This window comes from Esox lucius, chromosome 19 (genome assembly GCF_011004845.1).
Source record: "Esox lucius isolate fEsoLuc1 chromosome 19, fEsoLuc1.pri, whole genome shotgun sequence".
NCBI lineage: Eukaryota > Metazoa > Chordata > Actinopteri > Esociformes > Esocidae > Esox > Esox lucius.
Window position 1 is genome coordinate 14,207,042 of NC_047587.1, and position 25,643 is coordinate 14,232,684.

Sequence of the window (25,643 nt, forward strand, 5' to 3'; positions counted from 1 at the left end):
CGTGCGGCCCTTCTGCGCACCAACGCCAGGTACTGTCGACAGGCCGACCGCCGCAGGACCCCAGCACCCCGCTACCGTGTTGGCCAGAGGGTGTGGTTGTCCGCCCGGGACCTGCCCCTTCGTGTGGAGAGCCGCAAGCTGTCTCCCCGCTTCATCGGGCCCTTTCGGATCTCTCGGGTCATCAGCCGTTCGGCTGTTCGCTTAGTGTTGCCCCGCTCCCTCCGTGTCCACCCGACCTTTCACGTGTCTCGTATCAAACCCGTCGCTAACTGTCCTTTGTCTCCTCTCCCTAGGCCTGCTCCTCTCCCCCGTCTCGTGGACGGCCACCCAACCTATTCTGTTCGGCGTCTCCTGGGGGTTCGGGCCCGGGGCCGGGGCTTCCAATACCTGGTTGACTGGGACGGCTACGGGCCGGAGGAGCGCTCCTGGGTGCCGGCTAGGGACATCCTCGACCCGAGCCTCATCGCTGACTTCCATCGTCGGTGTCCCGGTCAGCCGGGTGTGCGCCCGGGTCGGCCGCCAGGTGGCGTCCGTAGGGGGGGGGGGTTCTGTCACACCCTGATGTGTTTCACCTGTTGTTTGGTCCCCGCCCCTCACCAGGTGTTCCCGGTTCCCTATTAGCCCCGTGTATAGAAACCCTGTTCTCTGTTTGGCAGTTGCCAGATCGTCTTGTCCCGTACAGTCGTTTCCAAGCGTTCTATGTGTTCATCAGTCAGTCTACCTGTCCTTCTATTCCCCGGTTACGACCCTTGCCTGTTTTCCGGATTACGAGCCTGCCTGCCCTCTCCTGTACCTTCGACCATCCGACCGCCCGACAACGAACACTGCCTGTCCCCCACTACGAGCCTGCCTGCCCTCTCCTGTACCTTTGACCATCTGACCCCCCGACAACAAACACTGCCTGTCCCCCACCACGAGCCTGCCTGCCCTCTCCTGTGCCTTCGACCATCTGATCGTCCGATAACGAACACTGCCTGTCCACCACTACGAGCCTGCCCACTGCCTGGTAGTTCAATAAATACTTTGGACCGCCCTCCTCTGCCTCTGTGTCCGCATTTGGGTCCCCACCCGTGCACCGTTGTGTCAATAATGGCTGAACCCCAAAGTAACCCCAGTTTAACCACTATGCCCAGTCTGTTATTTCCTAACCATAAATCCTTAATCCATTCTGGAGGGACCTATTCGTCAGGTTTGGTTTTCTTTGTAGAGTACATATTATCTTATTTGTGGGGACATCAGGTCCCAAAATATTCACATGGATGTGGGTCTTAAACACCCACACACACTCCTTTCTTGTCTCAACATTTTACAGTGAATTAGTAATGTCATTATGACAACATTAAGCTGTGGACCATAAACCATGTATTAGCTATCCCCGGCTACAACACAAAATGCATGAGAGGCAATAAAGCATATATTTTTTTTTTTTACTTTCAACATTTTTAAGATACCCTGGCCCTTGGATGGGGTATTGATATTCTGAAGAAAATACTGGGTCCGGTGGGTGTCTGATCGGAATGTCATGGATACGATATACATTTTGGGATCCGAGTAGACCTCTATACAAACAGACAGAAACCTAATTATCTGAGCTGGAATGCACCGTCGGCAGTTAGCAACGTGTCGACACACAGTCTCTCAGCAGCATCCACCTCTATCAGGGGAGTATCACGTCCATTAATTCTAGATTCTCCCCTCCCCCCCATGGGAATTGAACCAATAACCTTAGCATTGCAGAATACTGTACATCCTCTACCAAATGAGCGCCATGTTCAATAAAGGAGCACCACTGAAAGATCAGTGTTTCCCCAGACCTCTGTTTCCCCCAGATGTTTCACATTTGTTTTTAATTAGTCAACTAACCATCAAAACCTTTGAGTAATATCTCACCCCTAACCCAGTTTTACATTTGAGTGAAATAGAAGCATTAGAGTAGTCGTGACATTCGTGGTTTGACAATCTAGAGACAGTGAGACGGAGAAACACAGACAGAGTGTTAGAGATGGAGGTAGAGGTTGGGAGAGATGGAGAGAATTAGAGAGAAGGAGGGAGTTAGAGAGAGGGAGGGAGAGAAAGATAGGGGGAGGTGGAGTTGGAGAGTGGGAGCCCGCAGCAATGCTACGCGTTGCTACGGGAGGCGTGTGTAAGAGTGTGTTGGTGCCCGCGTGGTGTGTGTACATACATGTGCTTCTGTGGGTGTGTGCATATGTGTGTGTTAACATGCAGAAATCATTGATGTGCCTCTGGTTGATTGAAAAGATTCAGGGGTGTTTCAGCCAGATGACCTAAGGAGGAACTCCCACCGACAGTACAGATTGCTTTTACAGTTATCCCTAAACTCCTCTTGTCAGCTGTTCTCCTCTCCTCGCGGCCTCTCCTCCTCTCTCCGCCTGTCCTCTCTTGTCCTCTTTCCTTCTCCCATCTTCTCTCCTGCTCTGCTTTCATCGGCAGTGCTACATTCTCCTTCTAAAAATGGGGCAGTGTGTGTTTTGAATGTGACCCCCCCACCCCCCTCCTACAATGACAGCCGTAGTTCCTACTGGGGTTATTTTTATTCCTAGTGTGCAGTTGCCTCCCCTTCTGATCTGTATCTGTTTCTACTGTACATACTGTATCTGTCTTCCTTTTCCCTCTCTCCTGATCTTTCTCCATATCCCTCCTTCTCTCCCCCCCATCTACTTCTCTCTCCCCATCTCCCTCCCTCTCTTCCCATCTCTCTCTCTCCCCCATATCCCTCCCTCTCTCCTCCATCTCTCTCTCTCCCCTATCTCCCTCCCTCTCTCCCCCATCTCTCTCTCTCCCTCCTCACTCTCTCCCTCCTCACTCTCTCCCTACCCCCCCATCTGCTGTTCTCTCTACTGATTAACTTAAAGAATCTCTGCATCAACACCTCAAACGTTACTGCTTTTTAATTAAGAAATAAGTGCCATGAGGCACAGGGATCAGCCATGCGCTTCACACACACACACACACACACACACACACACACACACACACACACACACACACACACAGAGACACACAGACAACAGACACACACACACACACACTCACCAACAGACACCCACATACACACACTCACCAACACACACACATACACACACTCACCAACACACACACACGCACACACACTCTCACCAACACACACACACACTCAGCAACACATACACACACATGCACACGCTCTCACTCACTCAAAAAAAACCTGCCCCTTTAATTGTAATTGTGAGTACTTTTTTGAGATAAAAAAAAAAATATCCTCACCATGGGTTTTTATACCTTTGAGGACATCTGGACCTATGAAGTACAGCATAGCAGTATGAGTCAAATATAATACAATTACACAGACCTACTGGAACACCTCCTCCTGCACTATGTCTAGGGGATAGTTAGGGATTTTGGCAATGAAGCTTTTTACCTGCCTCCATAAGTCAGATCACCTCTTACCAGTTTTGGTGGTCATCCTTCATGGCTCTGCCTTCAGCTGGAAAGATGTTACTGACTAGCATTCACTTAACAGATCCAGCCCTCATGCTGGATCAAGATACATACAAATGTGAGTAATGAGCTCAACAATGACGACTTAGATAAAAGGCTCCATTGCTAAACTCCTGGACTATCTCCTGAAATATCAAAATTATCTTTTTGAGGGAGGGAGACGGGGAGAGATTTTTGTGAATGATTAATCGATGCCACGAGAATATGGTTGAAGGGTGAAATTCGGAGTACTCAGTGTTTGTAGAAGTCCAACCAACAGATCAATAGTGATGAATGAACACTATTATGTGTGTGTGTGTGTGTGTGTTGCTGAGATGTCGTCCAAGTCATCCTGTCTCACCTGAGTTAATGCATTCCAGAAAGGAAAAAGGCTGTTGAGTTATGAAATAGCCATGATAAAGTGCTGTAGGGATTCTCCCACAGGATCACAGATCTGTGAAGTAGTTCAGTAGGACAGACATTCTGTGTACTGGTCCATGTGTTGCCTGTGTACTGGTCCATGTGTTGCCTTTGTACTGGTCCATGTGTTGCCTTTGTACTGGTCCATGTGTTGCCTGTGTACTGGTCCATGTGTTGCCTTTGTACTGGTCCATGTGTTGCATGTGTACTGGTCCATGTGTTGCCTTTGTACTGGTCCATGTGTTGCCTTTGTACTGGTCCATGTGTTGCCTGTGTACTGGTCCATGTGTTGCATGTGTACTGGTCCATGTGTTGCCTTTGTACTGGTCCATGTGTTGCCTGTGTACTGGTCCATGTGTTGCATGTGTACTGGTCCATGTGTTGCCTGTGTACTGGTCCATGTGTTGCCTTTGTACTGGTCCATGTGTTGCCTGTGTACTGGTCCATGTGTTGCATGTGTACTGGTCCATGTGTTGCCTGTGTACTGGTCCATGTGTTGCCTGTGTACTGGTCCATGTGTTGCATGTGTACTGGTCCATGTGTTGCCTGTGTACTGGTCCATGTGTTGCCTTTGTACTGGTCCATGTGTTGCCTGTGTACTGGTCCATGTGTTGCCTGTGTACTGGTCCATGTGTTGCCTTTGTACTGGTCCATGTGTTGCCTGTGTACTGGTCCATGTGTTGCCTGTGTACTGGACTTAACTTTGTGTTGCATCTGTTGAACTTTTTTTCCATGTTTAGACAGATGGATATTTGAGCTAATATCAAAAATAAACAGAAATGCAAAACTTAGTACATCCTTACACATTGACCATCACATAAATTGGCTATAATTAGAATCAGTTGCACCAAAACGGGTGCTGATAATTAAGGGATCATCAGAGACCAACTTGGTAGGGTCCAGAAACTTGGTCTGGTTTGGTCTTAATAATATGGTAGTGTTGTAATTCATCACGCCTACAGCAAAATACCTGATTTTTACCTGATATCTGATTCCCTTAAAAGATGGACTCTTGATGCTCATGAGTACATGCCCAGCTCCCCCAGTATCTACAACCCATCATTAACCCTACAACTCCTCCTATATCTACAACCCATCATTAACCCTACAGCTCCCCCTATATCTACAACCCATCATTAACCCTACAACTCCTCCTATATCTACAACCCATCATTAATCCTACAACTCCTCCTATATCTACAACCCATCATTAACCCTACAGCTCCCCCTATATCTACAACCCACCATTAATCCTACAGCTCCCCCTATATCTACAACTCATCATTAATCCTACAGCTCCCCCTATATCTACAACCCACCATTAACCCTACAGCACCTCCTATATCTACAACCCATCATTAACCCTATAGTTAATGTTGGTCTAAACTCCACTCACCGTGTTTGGAGGAAGAAGAAGGATGAGTGCAACCCCAAGAACACCATCCCAACCGTGAAGCATGGAGGTGGAAACATCATTCTTTGGGGATGCTTTTCTGCAAAGGGGACAGGACGACTGCACCGTATTGAGCGGAGGATGGATGGGGCCATGCATCGCGAGATCTTGGCCAACAACCTCCTTCCCTCAGTAAGAGCATTGAAGATGGGTCATGGCTGGGTCTTCAAGCATGACAACGACCCGAAACACACAGCAAGGGCAACTAAGGAGTGACTCCGTAAGAAGCATCTCAAGGTCCTGGAGTGACCTAGCCCGTCTCCAGACCTGAAGCCAATAAAAAATCTTTGGAGGGAGCTGAAAGTCCGTATTGCCCAGCGACAGCCTCGAAACCTGAAGGATCTGGAGAAGGTCTGTATGGAGGAGTGGGCCAAAATCCCTGCTGCAGTGTGTGCTAACCTGGTCAAGAACTACAGGAAACGTATGTTCTCTGTAATTGTAAACAAAGGTTTCTGTACCAAATATTAAGCACTGTTTTTCTGATGTATAAAATACTTATGTCATGCAATAAAATGCAGATTAATTACATACAAATCATACAATGTGATTTTCTGGATGTTTTCTGGAGTCCGTCACTCACAGTTGAAGAGTACCTCAGTTCCAAGGTCCTACGCTGCTATACTATTGTGCTGGGGGATTGGGTCAGTTCTCCTTCTCCACTATAAATCGTTGTTGATATGAGGAATGCATTTTCGGAATTTTCCCAGTCTCCTCCCGTTTTAAACTTTAGGAGGACACGAGGTCCTGGTCTACACCTGCGGAGTACCTGGTTTGGGGGGCCCATTGTTGTCCCTGTCCTTGTCCATCTGGTCATACTTCTGACCTGGTCATTAACCCTACAGGTCCTCCAATACCTACAACCCACCATAAACTCCTCAGCTCTTCCTATATCTACAACCCACCATTAACCCACCAGCTCCTTCTATATTCACAACCCACCATTAACCCTACAGCTCCCCCTATATCTACAACCCACCATTAACCCTACAGCTCCCCCTATATCTACAACCCATCATTAACCCTACAGCTCCTCCTATATCTACAACCTATCATTAACCCTATAGCTCCTCCTACAATATACTTACAACCCACCACTAACCAGCTCCTCCTATATCTACAACACACCATTAACCTACAGCTCCTTCTATATCTACAACCCATAATTAAACCTGCAGCTACTCCTATATCTACAACCCACCATTAAAAACCAAGTTTGACAAGACAGTGAAGGTTCGAGCTGTGACATTATTTGTAATAACTAGTTACAAAATTCATTGAATTTGCTATACACTTCCTGATATTCCAAATATCCTGGTTGGAATATTCACAGATATATTGTATAGGAATTAGCTGGATTTCTGAACTCCTTTATGTGATCTCTTTAAAAAAAACAAGGGATGCATTGCTTTTTTCTCCCAACACTGTTTGCACTAGTCCACTAGTATCTGTGAGTTATATTGTAAAAAATACTTTTTTCTACATCACAGGGCCATGCAATGCTGTGTTGTTCTCCCATAGTCCCATGTCACATCTGTTTGGGCCATTTTTAGCAGACTACATGGTAAATATTAGCAAATAGTCCTGTATGTGGTCATCATTAGCAGGCTAGGCTACACAATCATTATTGCAGGCAAGCCATATGTCATCGTGTTAGCAGGCTAGGCTAGGGGGTGGTTGTTAGCAGTTTTAGTTAGGTGTTCATTATTAGCAGGCCGGGCTAGTCGGGTAGGTTATTATCAGCAGTCACGACACGTACTATTAGAATACATTACTGCCCAAACACAAGCCTGAGAAAACAACAACAAGACAATGTCACATCACATCAAGGGGCTGGGGAGACATGCTCCCAGCGTTGGCAGAATCTACTTCATCTGTGGAACACAAGTGGCTTAGTAGTAAGTGACCTTGCCTGAAACCTAAACAGTTGTGTTGGCTCCCCAAGTCAACAATTCCCGGGCTTTAGCTTAGCAGGCTAAAAATAAATTGTTCTGGTGAACAAATAGAACTCCCTTATTAGACATTATTGTTGGATTTATTGCCAGTAAACGTGTTGCTTGGATAATCCATCCCAGTAATATATCCTCCCACTAATAAGAGATTATGGGATTATCAGTGCAAACTAACAGCGGGGTAAAAAACCACAGATGATGTCCTGACTATATGACTCTTTTAACTGACTATAAGACTCTTTTAACAGACAATAAGACTCCTTTAACAGACAATAAGACTCCTTTAAAAGACTATATGACTCTTTTAACAGACTATAAAACTCCTTTAACACACAATATGACTATTTTAACAGACTATAAGACTCCTTTAACAGACAATAAGACTCCTTTAACAGACTATAAGACTCCTTTAACAGACTATATGACTCCTTTAACAGACTATAAGACTCCTTTAACAGACAATAAGACTCCTTTAACAGACTATAAGACTCCTTTAACAGACTATAAGACTCCTTTAACAGATAATAAGACTCCTTTAACAGACTATAAGACTCCTTTAACAGACTATAAGACTCCTTTAACAGACTATAAGACTCCTTTAACAGACTATATGACTCTTTTAACAGACTATAAGACTCCTTTAACACACAATATGACTCTTTTAACAGACTATGAGACTCCTTTAACAGACTATAAGACTCCTTTAACAGACTATATGACTCCTTTAACAGACTATATGACTCTTTTAACAGACTAAGACTCCTTTAACAGACTACAAGACTCCTTTAACAGACTATATGACTCTTTTAACAGACAATAAGACTCCTTTAACAGACTGTATTACTCCTTTAACAGACAATAAGACTTCTTTAACAGACTATATGACTCCTTTAAAAGACTCCTTTAACAGACTATATGACTCCTTTAACAGACAACATGACTCTTTTAACAGACTATAACAGACTATAAGGTGTTTAGGTTACTAAAACTGTTATACGTCTCATCAAAGTCATTTAAGGACTGCAATATTGTTGACATGCAGGTCTAACTAAAATGTTACTTGGTGCTTTTATTCCACCCCTCCAAACCAGAGAGGGGGAGAGAACTGCCATTGCCAAGGAGTGCTTAAGGGCTTAAGTGACTTGCTTATGGGCAGAGCAACAGATTTTCCAATGAGTCAGCTTTGGGATTCGATCCGGAAACCTTTTTGTTTAGCGGCCCAGTGCTCCAAGTGCTAGGCTTCCTGTCCCGACAGAAGGGCCTGCGATTGTTGTGTCACCCTGAACACCCTGTTGGGTCGACTTCCGCTTAACATGGCGGCAGCCCAACCGAAGCCACAGACTAGATTTGACTGACTGACGCGTCAACGTTCATATCGTGTCTCAGAACTCATAGGTCCTACAGCCAATCAGCACACACACACACACACCTACACACACCTACACACATACACACACATATATACACACATATATACACACACACACACATGTACACACATACATATACCCACATTCCGTTTAACCACAAAGGTTCTGTCAGAGACGCTGTTGGTAATAAGCTTTTTCCCCTAGCTAAACCTAATCCCCGAACTGATGTGATGAAGAGTACGACAGACTGCTCGGCAGCCGCGGGCTTTATGTTGCTGGCTAGGCAGAAAACACATGACAATGATGATGACAGTTTAGGGGCTACAGAGAGAGCCTGCAAGCTCCTTCCATCGACACCTCTCCCTCCCTCTCTCTCTCTGTCTCTCCCTGAAGGACTGTGAAGTTTTGCCAGCAACAACTGGAGCAGAAGTCGATGGGTGAAGACAAGGACCTTGTCTAGGATCGTCTGGCACCACATTTATGGCTGTTGGAGAATGATAGGGTGGAGACAATCAGGAAGTTTCTGTTGAGAAGAAAACAAAAAACAGAATGATTAAAAGATTTCATCGTATCAGTTCGTGTCACGATACACTTTCAAAATGATGTTAACTACATATTTACACGTGATTGTATTCTACTCATGCTATGAGCATATCTAGACCCGAATATCAGTCGATAATGAATGCTCATATTCTACTCACTTTGGTCAACACACTACTCAACGTAAGCCCTAACAAACTTTTAAATAATCAATATATACTGGCTAATGTCTTTAGAGGGGTTGTTTTTGTCACAACAGATTAACAGTCTTTGTGCATGATATAATTGCCTAATTTATCCATTTATCTTTCTTTAATGACGACCCATCTGCTTTGTCTGTCTGTGTCATTATCTTCCTGGCTGGGGACCACTGCGTCTTGTCGATATATTGACTCATCTTTTTAGGCCAGAATGAGTGCCTGTAGGGTTGTGTTTTGGGATCGAGTTGAAAAATGTTTTAGCATCTAGCGGAAGTTATCAATGATGATGAAAGAACACCAAAAAACCAATCACCAATCAATCAACACCAATGCTCGGGTCTTCAATGCTGGTGCTAGTTTCATTTTTAAGGCTAAAGCAAAATAGGCCCTTACTCAAAGACCTGGAGAAACTTTATTTAACTTCATATTGCTATAATAATATGCATAGATTTCCCTGGTGGTTGGCAAAATGTATGGTGTGTCCAGTTCATCTTCACCCTTGCAGTATGTATGGCATTGATTTTAAGACATGCTCACCCTCACATTGTATATGGCATTGATTTTAAGACATCCTCACACCCACAGTACGTGTGGAGTCAACTAGGACATTCTTACCTTCATAGCGTGTATGGTGCCGATTTTAGGACATCTTCATCTTTACAGTATATATGGAGTCAATTTTAGGACATCATCTTTACAGTATGTATGGAGTTTATTTTAGGACATCCTCATAGTACATATCAGGTCAGTTTTAGGACATTCTCACCCTTTATGTGTTGTTCCTGAGGGATTTGAACAAACAACTTTGGCATCCCTCCGACCGGCTGAGCCACGCCAACAGAATGCTCCCAGTTCCCACTAGGTCATTGTCAGTGTGAGTGTGAGTAGAGAGAGCTGAAAGGATGGTATTAGGGCTTCTTCAGCCTCATACTCATGTTGAATATGAACCATACCATTCCAGATGATTTTCCAGACAGGTTCCGTTAATTAAGTTGGCTGTTGTAATAGTTTGGACGTATGTGTTTTGGGAGTGGATGAATGTAGAATGTAAGAGCAAAAGATTGTAGTGGGATAGAGGAGCCGAAGGCTCGTATGTTCTTCACACTGATTCCCGTCTGATTATTTAGTAATAGCTACAATGCAGCTGCTTACTTAGCATGTAACTACTATTACGCTAGTGATTCCTGAGGGAAGCACCACATCCCGGTTCTTAACAACTGAGCTTCAAAGCCCCCAGCTGAACACAGCCTCCCCCTCACCAGAATGGGGCTGGCTGCTTAGAACCTCCGGGATGTGACTCATCCAATCATCCAGCCATCTCTAGACTAGCCAGTCCATGCCAGACATCAGGAACACACAGAGACACAGAGTCACAGACACACCGAAGCACAGTCACAGACACACAGAGACACAGACACACTGAGGCACAGAGTCACAGACACACAGACACACTGAGGCACAGACACACCGAGGCACAGAGTCACAGACACACTGAGGCACAGAGTCACAGACACACAGAGACACAGAGTCACAGACACACAGAGACACAGAGTCACAGACACACCGAGGCACAGAGTCACAGACACACTGAGGCACAGAGTCACAGACACACAGAGACACAGAGTCACAAACACACCGAGGCACAGAGTCACAAATACACAGAGGCACAGAGTCACAAACACAGAGGAACAGAGTCACAAACACACAGAGACACAGTCACAGACACACTGAGGCACAGAGTCACAGACACACAGAGTCACAGACACACAGAGACACAGAGTCACAGACACACCGAGGCACAGAGTCACAGACACACAGAGACACAGAGTCACAGACACAAAGAGAGAGACACAGACAGACACAGACTGTGTTCAGAGTCAATAGAGCCAAGCCTCTGGGTTGGTCATTGCTTCTAGACATTTGGGCCATAGTCTAGTCAAACTCACAACGGACACCACCGATGACAGGTTTATTTGAGCTTTGGCCTGATTTGGGTTAGGGTCTGACTAGTATCCAGAAGGTCCCTGGTTCTAATCTCCCCACCACCACGGTGAAGGCCTGTCCTTCTGTAGATCCCTGAGAGGGACAGGTTGCTCTAATGGCCCTTCCTGTAATGTTCCCCTCTGGTTGTTGCGGTACATAAGAAGTTCTTAATTTTCTGGCCTGGTTAAATAATTGTACAAATAAAAAATTGCCATCACTTACATAATTTACATAAAAAGTTCCGCACAGGAGTTAACATTAAAATCTGTCCCTCAAAATATTTTTTTGCAGTAGACTGTATTTTTCAGCCAGGGAGGATTTTACCTTAGATGTTGTCCTGTGGCTTTGGGGCATTTATGCCCCAATTAATATTCATGATTCATTGGTTTGTTACAACCACGTTTCCAAAAAAGATGGGACGTGGGGTAAAATGTTAATAAAAACAGAATGCAATGATGTGCAAATCATTAAAACCATATAGTTAATAGAAAATAGTACAAAGACATATCAAATGTTGAAACTGAGACATTTTATTGTTTCTTGAAAAATAAATGCCCACTTTGAAACCTGGTGGAATATAACACCACTAATTAGGTCAATTGGCAACAGGTCAATAACATGATTGGGTATTAAAAGATCATTCCAGAGAGAATGGGCCTGTCAGAGGTGAGGATGGAGATGGGGGTCACCACTGCGTGAAAGACTGTGCAGGCAAATAGTGCAAAAATGTAAGAATAACATTTCTCAGTATAAAATTGCAAATGGTTTTGGGATCTCATCATCTCATATAATCTACACTACATAATATCAAGAAAAGATTCAGAGAATCCGGAGAAATCTCTGTATGTAAGGGACAAGGCCGCACTGCATTAAAATCAGACAGGATTCTGTAGTGGAAATCACTGCATGGGAACACTTCTGAAAACCATTGTCTGGGAACACAGTACGTCGCTACACTACATCCACAATTGCAAGTTAAAATTCTACCATGCAAAGAAGAAACCATATATTAACAGGATCCAGAACTGCCGCCGCCTTCTTTGGGCCCAATCTCATTTTAGATGGACTAAGGCGAAGTGGAAAACTATCCTGTGGTCTGACAAATCTGGACGCCGCATCCTCCGGGCTAAAGAAGAGAGGGACCATCCAGCTGGTTATCAGTGCACAGTTCAAAAGCCAGCATCCATGATGGTATGAGAGTGCATTAGTGCACATGGGATGGGTGACTTGTACGTCTGTGAAGGCACCATTAATGCTGAACAAAATATACAGGTTTTGGAGCAACGTATGGTGCCATCCAGACAACGGCTTTTTCAGTGAAGGCCTTGCTTATTTCAGCCAGACAGTGCCAAACCACATTCTGCACGTATTTCAACAGCATGGCGCCATAGTAAAAGTGCTAAAATGGCCTGTCTGCAGTCCAGACCTGTCACCCATTGAAAACATTTGTCACATTATTTTTATTATTTTTCCAAAACAATAACATTTCTCAGTTTCAACATTTGATATATTGTCTTTGTACTAAATTAAACATAGGGATAAATTATTTGCACATCTTTGCATTCCGGTTTTTATTTGCATTTTACGCAGCGTCCCAACTTTTTTGGAAACAGGCTTGTAAATCAAAAGTCATTTTTTATTAGGAAAGGACCATGTGTCACTCTAAGACAAATTACAAATAATGTTAGAAACAGTGTTGGAGGAACGATTATAGATGTGTGTGTGTGTGTGTATAATTTCTCACAGCTTTTGGAACATAAAATGTGCTTCACAAAGGACAGTAGCTGTGGTATGGTAATCTCATTTCATGGCTACTTAGATGTTCTTCTGGAGAGATTGAGAGATGGAATCAGCGGAACAACTCAGTCCTGTATATAGAGACAGAGACGGGTACTGAGAGAGACGGGTAGGAGAGACGAGCAGGAAGAGATGAGACCAGAAAGAGAGCAGAGTAGTGAGAGAGAGGGGTAGGAGACTGGGAGATAGGATAGAGAAGGTTGTAGAGAGGGAGATAGGAGAGAGAGGGTAGGAGACTGGGAGATAGGATAGAGAAGGTTGTAGAGAGGGAGATAGGAGAGAGAGGGTAGGAGACAGGAGATAGGATAGAGAAGGTTGTAGAGAGGGAGAAAGGAGAGAGAGGGTAGGAGACAGGAGATAGGATAGAGAAGGTTGTAGAGAAGGAGAAAGGAGAGATAGGGCAGGATAGAGGGGGGATGCTCTCTTAAACATTTGTACACACTGCAGACACCCCATTTTACAGAGAAGTACAATATAGTGTAGTCATCCAGCATGAAAAACTACAAATATTCTCACTCATACACAGACATGCAAATGGACCTCTACTGAAAACAAGTAAGCAACCCACAGCAAAGTGAACCAATGAGCAATGAACTGGTTTCTTTTGGTGTATTCGTGTGTGTGTGTGTGCCTCAAAGTAATTCCATTATTCTCTCAGACCACTGATGCTTTCAGGACCGAGACATATGCCAAACGATGTCCTCTACCCTCTGCATGTTTTGGGATGAATGGACCATCCATATAGACAACTCAATGTTTCGGTTTCAAGCTTCAAGATTTATTTGTCAAATGCACCAAACAACAGTGTCATCTGTTAAAGGGAAAGTCCATGTAAACAACTGAAACATGGCATGTTTTAAGATGAAGGAAAAGTCCTTGTAGACAACTGAAACAACATGTTTTAAGATGAATGGAAAGTTCATATAGACAACTGAAACATCATGTTTTAAGATGAAGGGAAAGTCCATGTAGACAACTGAAACATCATATTTTAAGATGAAGGGAAAGTTCATATAGACCACTGAAACATCATGTTTTAAGATGAAGGGGAAGTCCATGTAGAAAACTGAAACATCATGTTTTAAGATGAAGGGAAAGTCCATGTAGACAACTGAAACATCATGTTTTAAGATGAAGGGAAAGTCCATGTAGACAACTGAAACATCATGTTTTAAGATGAAGGGAAAGTTCATATAGACAACGGAAACATCATGTTTTAAGATGAAGGGAAAGTCCATGTAGACAACTGAAACATCATGTTTTAAGATGAAGGGAAAGTCCATGTAGACAACTGAAACATCATGTTTTAAGATGAAGGGAAAGTCCATGTAGACAACTGAAACATCATGTTTTAAGATGAAGGGAAAGTCCATGTAGACAACTGAAACATCATGTTTTAAGATGAAGGGAAAATCCATTTAGACAACTGAAACACGACAACTCCCCATCTGTTGCCTTGTTTTCAAACAAACATCCCTCCATCTCTTCCTTCTCTATCTCTATCTCTGCCTTTTTCCCATCCCTCACCATTGCTTCCTCCCTTCACATCCATCTTAATTCAGTTCAGATGTCTTTATTGGCCTGTACAGTGTTACTACAGACATTGCCAATGCAAACATAAACATATATTAACATTGACTGAAGAAGGGAACATTCCAAGAAGAAGGGAACAGTGTGAAGGATCCAAGTACAGGATTTAATTCCATTAACCTGATTCATTGTCCAGTTGCTTGTCCATACGGATGTGGCAGGAAGATACATGTTTTGCCGCTAATATAGAAGACATCTCTCTCCATCTGTTTCTCCATCTACCTATCCCTTCCCATCACTATCTCTCCATCTGTTTCTCCATCTACCTATCCCTCCCCATCACTATCTCTCCATCTGTTTCTCCCTAACTCTCCATCTGTTTCTCCATCTACCTATCCCTTCCCATCACTATCTCTCCATCTGTTTCTCCCTAACTCTCCATCTGTTTCTCCATCTACCTATCCCTTCCCATCACTATCTCTCCATCTGTTTCTCCATCTACCTATCCCTCCCCATCACTATCTCTCCATCTGTGTCTCCCTTACTCTCCATCTTTTTTTCAGTCCCTTTCTCAATCTCTCTCCATCCCCCTCCATCCCTTCATCTGTTTCTCCATTCATCCCTCTCTCTCTCATCCCTCTTTCTATCCTTTTTTGTCCCTTTCTCCATCTCTCCATTAAGCTCTCTTCATCTCTCTCTGTCATTTCTCTCTCTCTATCTGATATCGTCTCCATCTTTCCATTTGTATCCACACCAGCCGTCATCCCTCTCTTCATTCACTCTTTGTCCTCATACTCCTCTTTCTCAGTCATCACTCCATCTATCTCTTTTAATTCCTTTCTTTCTCTCACTCTCATCTGCCACTCCACTTACCCATCTGTTGCATGCATCCTTAAGACATTCCCATGGACTTCCTTTCTCCTTCCTGTTTGACACCTCACCCTCTTATATAAGATCCTGTTAGCCAACTGAATTGGTCCATCCAATGAATATCTAGACCCCTATCCAGCTGGGTACCTTAGAATAGCCAGGCTGTCTCCAGGCCTTGGCATATGGCTGTGTGTGTGTCTGTGTGTAGTTGTACTTTATCACCCAGGGAACATGTTGTGATCTACACAGAGCTCATTGCAGGAGTGCTGTCACCCTCTATCTCATCACTCTCTGTCTCTATCTCATCACTTACTCTGTCTCTAACTCAGGTCTCTCTCTGTCTCTATCTCAGGTATCTCCCCGTCTCTATCTAATTACTCTCTCTATCTCAGGTCTCTGCCTCTCTCTATGTCATCACTCTCTCTGTCTCTATCTCAGGGCTCTGTCTGTATCTCAGCGCTCTCTCGCTCTGTCTCAATTCAATTTAAAAGGCTTTTTTGGCATGGGAAACAATTGTTGACATTGCCAAAGCAAGTAGAAAATAAGAAGGTAAAATAAATAATAAATAACTGAAGAGAAATAAATTAGAAGTAAACATTACGCTAACAAAACTATAACAAATATTAAGATGTCATCTTTTTAGCTATTTACAGTACTGTAACAATGTATGAATGGTAGAGGAAAGTACACAGATTGCTGGTTATGTTTACAGTGTTGTTAGTGTTCCAGTGGCTGCACTTCTCTAATGGCACCTGGTCACAAATATTGCTTCTGTAATTGAATACTGCTTTTTCCCCTGACAGCTAAATGAATATATCAGTGTTTGATTTGGAATTATTTGTGTGATCTGAGGAATTGGCTTTACTGTAGTCATGCATTCGGCGGGTGGTTAGAAAGTGCAGCTCAGTTTCCACCTCAGGTTGTGGACAGTGTGCATGTAGCTTGTAATAATTTAATGAACAATATAGTGCAGTTGCTTGTCAATGCTTGCCAAATGTTGTTGTGATTTTTCTAGATAGAAACAGTTTATAAATACACTTAGAAATTATGAGAAATTACTCAAAATAGAAAACTATTGGACACACTGGAAATAATTCAGAACATTTGGATGTTCATTTGCCCTAAGCAGAGTGTATACCGGGCCTAATAGTTTGAGAGGTCACTGTATATGTAATATATTCCCCACACTTTTCTTTCAGAGTGACTTAAAGGGATAGTTCATCCAATGATGAAAAACGGAAACCGTATGTACCCCTATCGCAAAGCTGCACTGCAAGCGAAAAACTGCTCTAAAACACTCCAAACTATTAAAAGTGCTGTTGTTTCCCTCAATGAACATGACAATGTTGTGTTCCTCTAAATAAAGTTTAGATTTTCGCAATATAATTCTCATCAATCCATGTGTTCCTTCGGGAAGGGTAAGTGTATACACCGTTAACTAAAGGTAGTATTCGCTAGCTGAAAAGGAAGTTACCTATTTCATCTTTGATATTCACCTCGGACAGTCAAATTGTATTTGCATGAGAGAGAAAGGAAAATACATATATATATTATGTCCGACTCTGAATACGAGCAGGAAGAAACATTTTCGGGGGATAGAGCCTTACTTGTTCTAACCATAATACACAGATGACGAATTGACTGAATAAGAGCTAGGAGAGCTGCTAAACGGGGGCGATGGTGAACATTAATCCCCAACCCTTGCCCAGAATATCCAGAGGCATTGTGTACTTTGTGTATTATAACATAGCAATCAGAAGTATTACTTACAGTCAGTCTTGTCTCCACAGGTTGAACCGGGTAACTTGATGGAATTGCATTCGCCTTTAGTCCTCTTCTGAGTGAACATGGGTCACGATCCTCTTTATTAAAATGTTTCTTGCAAATATTTTATGCCTCATTGGCAAAGTTGCTCCATTGATTCTCTTACAGTACAACTTGGGAGAAGCAGAGGTGTTGTCACAATTGCAGAGTGGATTTAATTAACTCAAGATCCACGAGCAGGCAAACGAGCAAGCAGAAGTTGACATTTACACTTACAAACAAAGGAAATCCAAGTTCAAAGTAAATTTTTCAAATGCACCTAATAACACATTGTCATCCTGCACAATAACATTCTTGTGACATGGCACACAACATCTACGTAGTTTCGCGGCCTTTACCTCTGGGATCACCCAATCAACTTACCTCCTTTTATTTATCAGACCTCAGTTTTAATCAGGTGACGGCGCCAAGCGTCTTAGGTTATTTCACACTTGCCCTAGGATCTTTTTAGTTTGATTTTACGTCTTTGGAGGGATTACACCGAAATCAGTTGACCAGGCACTGGAATGTAACGTAAGGCGTAACTTGACCCACTGCAAGGTCAGTTAACTTCCACCCTGGCTTATGACACGCGTCCTAAGTCTGGAACGGTCCTATCGTTCAATCGTCCGACGGAGGAACTTTTTATGTTGCCACCCGGCGGTTCCTAAGGCTCAACTATATTTATGGTTGTGCTTATTTAGAACCGGTTCACTCACCGAGCCTGAGGTACTGAGAGTCGCCCCTATCGTACTTAGGTTGGCTTTATATAGCCTTTAGGTCCCCTTATGGTCTGTTCAAACTATTTTCTGGTTTTCTCCAAGGTGTGGGTATTTCCCAGCTATAACTCACAAACCCTTTTTAAAACTCTTATCTGCCTAATTGCTGATCTTCTGTCCGTCCGGGCATTCCCTGCTCAAAAGGGGTCAGAGATCAGATCTTTTTATGGTGGGGAATCACGGATCGTACTCCTTCTCAGGAACGAAGCCTGAATCAACCCATTTCTTTTGCCCTAAAATATTCTATTGAAATTACAATTACTTATAGTAAACCCAGACCAAAACCCTTAAGGAATTGATGCATTTTTCGCCACCTTGGAACAAACCAGTACCAAACACCCTCTCACAGACGATCGCGTCTACCCCTTTCTCTCAGTTGCCTGCAAGGGACCTGAACGGGGAACTGATATTGTCTCAAGGTCAAAGGTTGATTTATGGAGAACCCGGAATCTCACTGACTACAGTCTCTAGTAAAAACAGGGCTGCGGCTCAGAGGCAGAGGAATTATGATCAAGCATTTGACAATCACACACCCACACAGAGACCAAGAGGAGACAGAGCTCTTACAAGTTCCTACCTTTATTTAGTCAATCACTAGTACAGACAACGCTGGGTTCTGGGAGGGTCCAATAACCAAGAGTCAGATCAGCTCTTCTCGAGTCTTCGCTCCAACAGCAAAAAAGTGCGCCATTATCTGACCCTCCAGGCCCTTTTATAACGTTTTTTATTCATGCCCTCTATGAGGGAGGTACCCATTTTCATTTAACCGTACAATGATTGGTTTACCTTAATATTATCTATGAGTTCCCTCCCTTTGTGTATGAAGGATATACATATTATACAACATTGTTCAATGATTGGTTTATCACTATCACATGAGCACAGACTTTACCACCCCTCCCATAGTCCTTAGTTGGGGTCTATGTAGGCCCTCCCCATTTCTTCACAGAGCTGTTGAAAGTGTTCTGTTGTACTGGGGTCGTTCGGTTCATACACAAACACCAAGGGGGAGGGGGGTTGTTGTACGTCATCCGTCTCAGGTCCTGGTGTAGATGAACACCAAGGGGGGGGGGTAGTTGTACGTCATCCATCTCAGGTCCTGGTGTAGATTAACACCAAAGGGGAGGGGGGTAGTTGTACGTCATCCGTCTCAGGTCCTGGTGTAGATGAACACCAAGGGGGAGGGGGGTAGTTGTACGTCATCCGTCTCAGGTCCTGGTGTAGATGAACACCAAGGGGGAGGGAGGTAGTTGTACGTCATCCGCCTCAGGTCCTGGTGTAGATTGTTGATCCGTCTCCGTCGTCGGCTGTTGCTCCCGAAACCCTTGGCTCACCTCCTGTACTCTGCCCTTTTTCTCAACAGTAGTAAGAATAAAAAAATATATAAAGCAAAAATATAGCACAAAATGTAGTAATAATATACATAAGCTAGACGAAGCAACCAAACTTCAAATAGCTTGTTGAGGTTAAAGTTCACGCTCACCTCGATGACATCACAGCCGAAGAACAGAAGCTGTGTATGGGGGCTATAGGAAATAATGTTTCCTATTAACCTGCCCTAACCCTAACCTCCATAACCTTTATCCCTATCACTAACACCTAACCCTAAAGCCAACTTTAACCCCTAAATCTAACCCCTAAGCCAGAAATTACTTTTTTACTTGGTGGGGCCCATTTAAAAAAATCATTATTGGGAAATATTTTTCTGGTTTTATTATGCTTGCACACATAGACCACACACACACACACACACTCTGTCTCCTCTGGTCTTCTGGTCTCACCTCTAGTCTCTCCTATGGCCTCTCCTCTGGTTTCTCTTCTGGTCTCACCTCTGTTCTCTCTTCTGACCTTTCCTCTGGCCTTTCCTCTGGCATCTCCTGTGATGACACAATGCATAATGCCAATGACAAGACAAACACAAACAGATTATCTGTCTGCAAAAGAGGGGAGGGAAAGGGGAGGGGAGGGGAGGAGGAGTAATCAGGAGAGGAGGAGCAGTCAGGAAAGGGGAGCAGATTATACAGAAGGGGAGGAAAGAAGATGAGAGTAGTGTTGGGAGTCAAGAGATGGGGAGGAGAGGGGAGGATATGAGAGGGGAGGGGAGAGGAGAAGGAGATGAGATGGGAGTGGGGAGGGGAGAGGAGAAGGAGATGAGATGGGAGTGGGGAGGGGAGGGGAGGGGAGAGGAGAAGGAGATGAGATGGGAGTGGGGAGGGGAGGGGAGAGGAGAAGGAGATGAGATGGGAGTGGGGAGGGGAGGGGAGAGGAGAAGGAGATGAGATGGGAGTGGGGAGGGGAGGGGAGAGGAGAAGGAGATGAGATGGGAGTGGGGAGGGGAGGGGAGGGGAGAGGAGAAGGAGATGAGATGGGAGTGGGGAGGGGAGGGGAGGGGAGAGGAGAAGGAGATGAGATGGGAGTGGGGAGGGGAGGGGAGAGGAGAAGGAGATGAGATGGGAGTGGGGAGGGGACGGGGAAAAGCCTGGAGATCCTCAGCTGTGGTGGAATGCAGTTTGACTGCAGCTCTGCAGCACTCAGTTCTGTTGATTCTCCTTCCTCTCTCTGTCACTATTCCCCCTCTTTCTTTTCATTCTCCTTCCTCACACTGTCACTATTCTCCCTCTCTCTTTTCATTCTCCTTCCTCACACTGTCACTATTCTCCCTCTCTCTTTTCATTCTCCTTCCTCACACTGTCACTATTCTCCCTCTCTCTTTTCATACTCCTTCCTCTCTCTGTTGCTATTCCCTCTCTCTTCATTTTCCTTCCTCTCCCGGTCACTATTCCCTCTCTTCTGATTCTACTTCCTCTCCCTGTCATTATTCCCTCTCTCTCTTTTCATTCTCCTTCCTAACGCTGTCACTGTTCCCTCTCTCTTTTCTTTCCCTGATGTCTTTCAGGAATTATAAAGACAGCAGCATTTAACATGCTGAGTGTTTCTGTATGTGTTTCTGTATGTGTTTGTGTGTGTGTGTGTGTGCAAGGTTACTGAGGTTCTTTTTCAGCACAATTAGACCACAGCTTTGTGACATTACACCGAGAGGAGACAAATATAATCTAAATTCCCATACAACCACACTGTATCATGAAGACAACACACACACACCAACAGCGTGACGGGAGGTAGTGACGGTGATTTTGGGGCTGAGGAAGTGGAGGAACGCTATGTATTATTAATGTAGCAATGCATTCTGGGAAATGTAGCAGTCAGCTTCTTTTCCACTGTCTTCTACCTTTTTTCCACTGCAGCATTTACTCTCAGACACAAACACACACATCCACACACACACACACACACAAACACACACATGCACACATCCACATCCTTCAGAGACTAGTATCATCCAAAATGAAGATGAGGGAGATCGTGGCCCTAGGACAGAAAGAACATACTGAAAATAGAAGGAGAGGCAAGGGGCCGAAAGAGGAGACTATAAATTTGAACTAATGCATGAAAACGGTCTGGCTCCACTCTGGCTATCAGACCATCAAAGGGCCCAATGGCTATTGGCTATAGCAGGAAGACATTGATCGTCTGCATCGACGAATTAGTTTGCTGTTCGTCTGACTAATTAGAAACTCTTAAATGGTCATCCATGCCGTCTTGTTACACAAAGGAGGAGACTGAATCTGTAAATGCAAACCTGTATTTCATCAAGACAGGCTAATAAATGCATATTGCAGAGTTCTCTCATTTAGTTTAGACATTACATTTTGGGAAAGATGGGAAGCTGCCAGGTAAAACCAGCCATATGGGTCAGCTGTTGAGAAGGGCACCAGACTTTATGGCCACCAAAGCCTAAACAGAGCAAGTGTGTCCACATCACTGTAAAATGCAATGGGTTGAGCTAGCACAGTTTTACTAGTGGAAACACGTTACCACAAGTCATTTTAAGGACTCAAAGTATTGCAATGACAATACAAGTTAACTGTTTTATTACTTAACTGTTTTGTATTTTATTAACTTTTTTATTATTTAACTGTTTTCTATTTTATTAACTTGTGTTCTCGTGAACATAAAACATAAGGTCCAGCCTACTTAAAGGATTAGCCCTCATTGGCCATTTATAATGCGTGAGTAGTTCACAGTAATGTTTTATTGTTTCATCCATCATAGGAGGCATTATCTAGCATGCACAGTGCTCATTTCTCTGTCAGTAGCAGGAGGAGGAGCTCTAATTTTACAGAACACTGCATAAGTCTCTGTGATGTACATTACTCTCTTAACAGGAGAATTGGCTTGCCTTGTAGAACGCCAATTTGCCATTTGTTTTGGTATCCATTTATTTTAACCACCTAAACCTCATAGAAATACAAGCTTTTAAAGAAGGGATTTCTTCCCGCTAAAAAAACAACTTACCCACAATGCTCTGACAACAGTCACATGGTACTACGTTTTCATAACTCACCTATTATAAAGAAGTACAACAAAGATGAAGCAAGTGTGTTACTCAAATATCATGTCTGACTAATATTTTACTATTTTAAGTAAAGATCAAGTAGGAATATCTAAATCTAAAATGTGTTACCCGTACTCAAGTTAAGTTAAGAATGCTGTTTCCGGGCAAGTGCTCGTGGACCTCGTTAGAGACGTCTGCAGTGAAAGCCGATAGATTTGTCTGCTAAGAGTATATAGAAGACCACTGGGGGATGACATAAATGCAAAGACTGATAACGAATAGGAAATAATATTTGGTTTTCCTTTCTCCATATCTATTCTTCCTCCCAACTTTCCTTGTCTCTCCCTGCTCCTACTCCTCATCTATGTGTTTCTCTCCTCTTCCTCTCCCCTCCTCATTTCTCCTTCTCTATCTTTCACCTCTCCTTCCTCTTCTCTCCTCCTCCTCCTCTCTTCCCTCCTCCTCTACCCTCAAACCTCTCCCCTTTTCATCGTTTGCCCTTCCTCCTCTCTCCTCTTCCTCCTCCGTCCAGGGGTGTGTTTGGTGATGGGCTGTATAATCTACCCGGATGGCTGGGACAGTAACGTGGTCAGGCAGATGTGCGGGGAGCAGACAGACAAGTACAGTCTGGGGGCGTGCTCCATGCGCTGGGCCTACATCCTGGCCATCATGGGCGTCCTGAACGCCCTCATGCTGTCTTTCCTGGCCTTCGTACTGGGAAACAGGCAGGACGGACTCATGACCGAGGAACTGCTGGCTGAGAGCAAGGGTACTATAGGAGACACACAAACACACACGCGCACACACACATGCACACTGTCAAATGTTTGAGAGAGAACGACTTTCACAATCTATCTTTCTCTTTTTCTCCTCTCCCAAAAGCTGGAAATGCCTAACCGAATCTCCAGGTGAGTGTTGATATATTTCTGTTACAGGTAGTCTGGTGGTTGAGGCTTTGGGCTAATAGGTGAACTCTGAAAGGTTGCTAGTTCAAACCACTGAAAGGGGCAAAATCTTTGCTAACTTGGGCAAGGCAGTAGTTAACCCTGACAATTCCAGTCTGAGACCCCCTCTCTGATAGGTGGGCTGAGTCTCATAAAATGAACCTGTTTCATTTAATATTATTCTGACTGGCATGTTTGGCACAGAAACGTATACTTGCTGTGGAAATAGAAGAGTTAACAGGAAATGGGTCAGAAATAGAAAATTGTCCATGCATAAATAATCTTATTGTCACACCCCATAAGCATGTCCACTTCTCCCACTCTCTCTCTCTGTCTTTCTCCCTCTCTCTCCCTCTTTCTCCCTCTCTCTCCCTCCCTCCCTCTGTCTTTCTCTCCTCTCTTAGGTCTCTGCGTTACCTAATGTGTTCATCATTTGTCATCACGTTCCAGCTTTAAACCCATCACGCCTAAACAGAGGAAGACCCACTCTGACTGTGGTTGAGTGGATAGATGGAGAGAGCAGGAATTGGAGAGACAGGAAGCGGGAAGGACATTGAATTTGAGATGGAGAAAAAAGGAGGACATCAATGAAGGAGAGCTGTGGATCCAGGAGCCTCGTTAGTTTGCACCTGGAACCGCTCCACTGTAACCCTAACCTTAACCACCTAACCCCAACCCCTAATACTAACAATCTAACCCAAACGCACTGCAAAATCTAACCCAGACTCTAACCCCAAAACTCTCACCCACTGTAATCCTAACGTTAACCACCTAACCCTAACCCCTAATTCTAACACCCCAACACTCTAAACCCTAACCCACTGCAACATGTAACCCTAAATCTAACTATAACACTCAAACTCCATAAACCTAACACTCCCACTGTAACCCTAACCCCTAACCCTCACCCCCTACCCCCACAACCCTAACTTTAACCTCTGTAATCCTAACCCCTAATCCTCACCCCCTACCCCCACAACCCTAACTTTAACCACTGTAATCCTAATCTTAACCATCTAACCCTAACCCCTAACACTCTGGTCTATGCTGCATCTTAGAGCTGGCATCATGGACGGAAAACTATCCAAAATGACCACACTGACCTCTTCTGATGCTGTTCATTAGAGAAGTATAAATGTAAGGCTAAATTAGATAGCCAATATTGCTGATTGTTAATGGGTTAAATTGATGGATAAACCCATGAGGTAAACTGGCGTTTAAGTGTTGGCCAGACAAAGTTAAAAGCTGGCTGCAGTGCCCTTGAGCAAGGCATTTAATTCTAATTGCTCCTGTGATGTATGTCTGCTAAAATGTAATTACAGTATTCATTTTGATTGAACTTTGGTGCACATTATCATTCTATTTATAGTTATCACACCCCTTCAGGCAGTGTGATGCAATAGGGATCTTTTGTCCAGCTCTACATTACCAGCCACACCACACTACACTACACCAATATTGTGGCCCCTAGGGACCCTGTCTCAGACAACCACCACACTGCAGTTTATCAGCCAAGATCTTGACAGGGATAAAGACTTTGACTATACAACTAGACACATGGATCACCTGCAAGAAGATGGATGATGTTCTGGGTCAAACTGTTCCACTACTTGTGTTTACTAGTACACACACACACACACAGATGTCAAGGTAACACTTGAAAACACAGGCAGCATTCTTGGACATTAACCTTGTAATAAATCCCCAATGATAACCCAGTGGGTCAATAGTGTAGTTTATTAGGGGACTATGCTATACTGTTTATTCTCCTGGATGGGTTCTGTTTTAGTTGTGAACAAAAAAAGGAGAATCTTTTAATACTGAGTATCATCCCATCATAATGCATCCACTCTCAAACTAATCCTGCTCCTCTTTCTCCATTTCCTCCGTTCCTTCCTCTTTACTTGAGCACTGTTCTTTAACATGAGTTACTATGGTTACTGTACATAGATATTCAAACAAAATACTAGTTTTACAAAATAAAAACGCGGCTGAAACACGCCAAAAATACTCAAATGTCGAGGAGGCACTGTTGTAGGAGCCCAGATTGTAGCTCCATTTTGAGGTTGCGTCCTCAGTGCCCAGATCTGGCAGTTTACCAACATGGTTTATTTGCTGAACGTTTGAGAGGC

The 25,643-nt window shown here is 43.9% G+C and overlaps 1 protein-coding gene across 2 annotated transcripts in view; it reads left to right on the forward strand.

The window, feature by feature from the left end:
• The window catches only part of LOC105018327 (LHFPL tetraspan subfamily member 3 protein), a 41,815-nt gene extending 16,500 nt beyond the window's left edge, over positions 1–25,315 (forward strand). The window contains exons 2-4 of one of the 2 annotated variants that reach the window (XM_010883659.3): positions 23,100–23,336; positions 23,450–23,475; positions 23,916–25,315. In XM_010883659.3, coding sequence (XP_010881961.1) covers positions 23,100–23,336; positions 23,450–23,463 — 251 coding nt within the window. In that variant the 3' untranslated portion in view covers positions 23,464–23,475; positions 23,916–25,315. The remainder of the gene's footprint in view (positions 1–23,099; positions 23,337–23,449; positions 23,476–23,915) is intronic. The other variant, XM_010883661.3, reaches the window with a different exon arrangement.
• Positions 25,316–25,643: the final 328 nt, after the last annotated feature.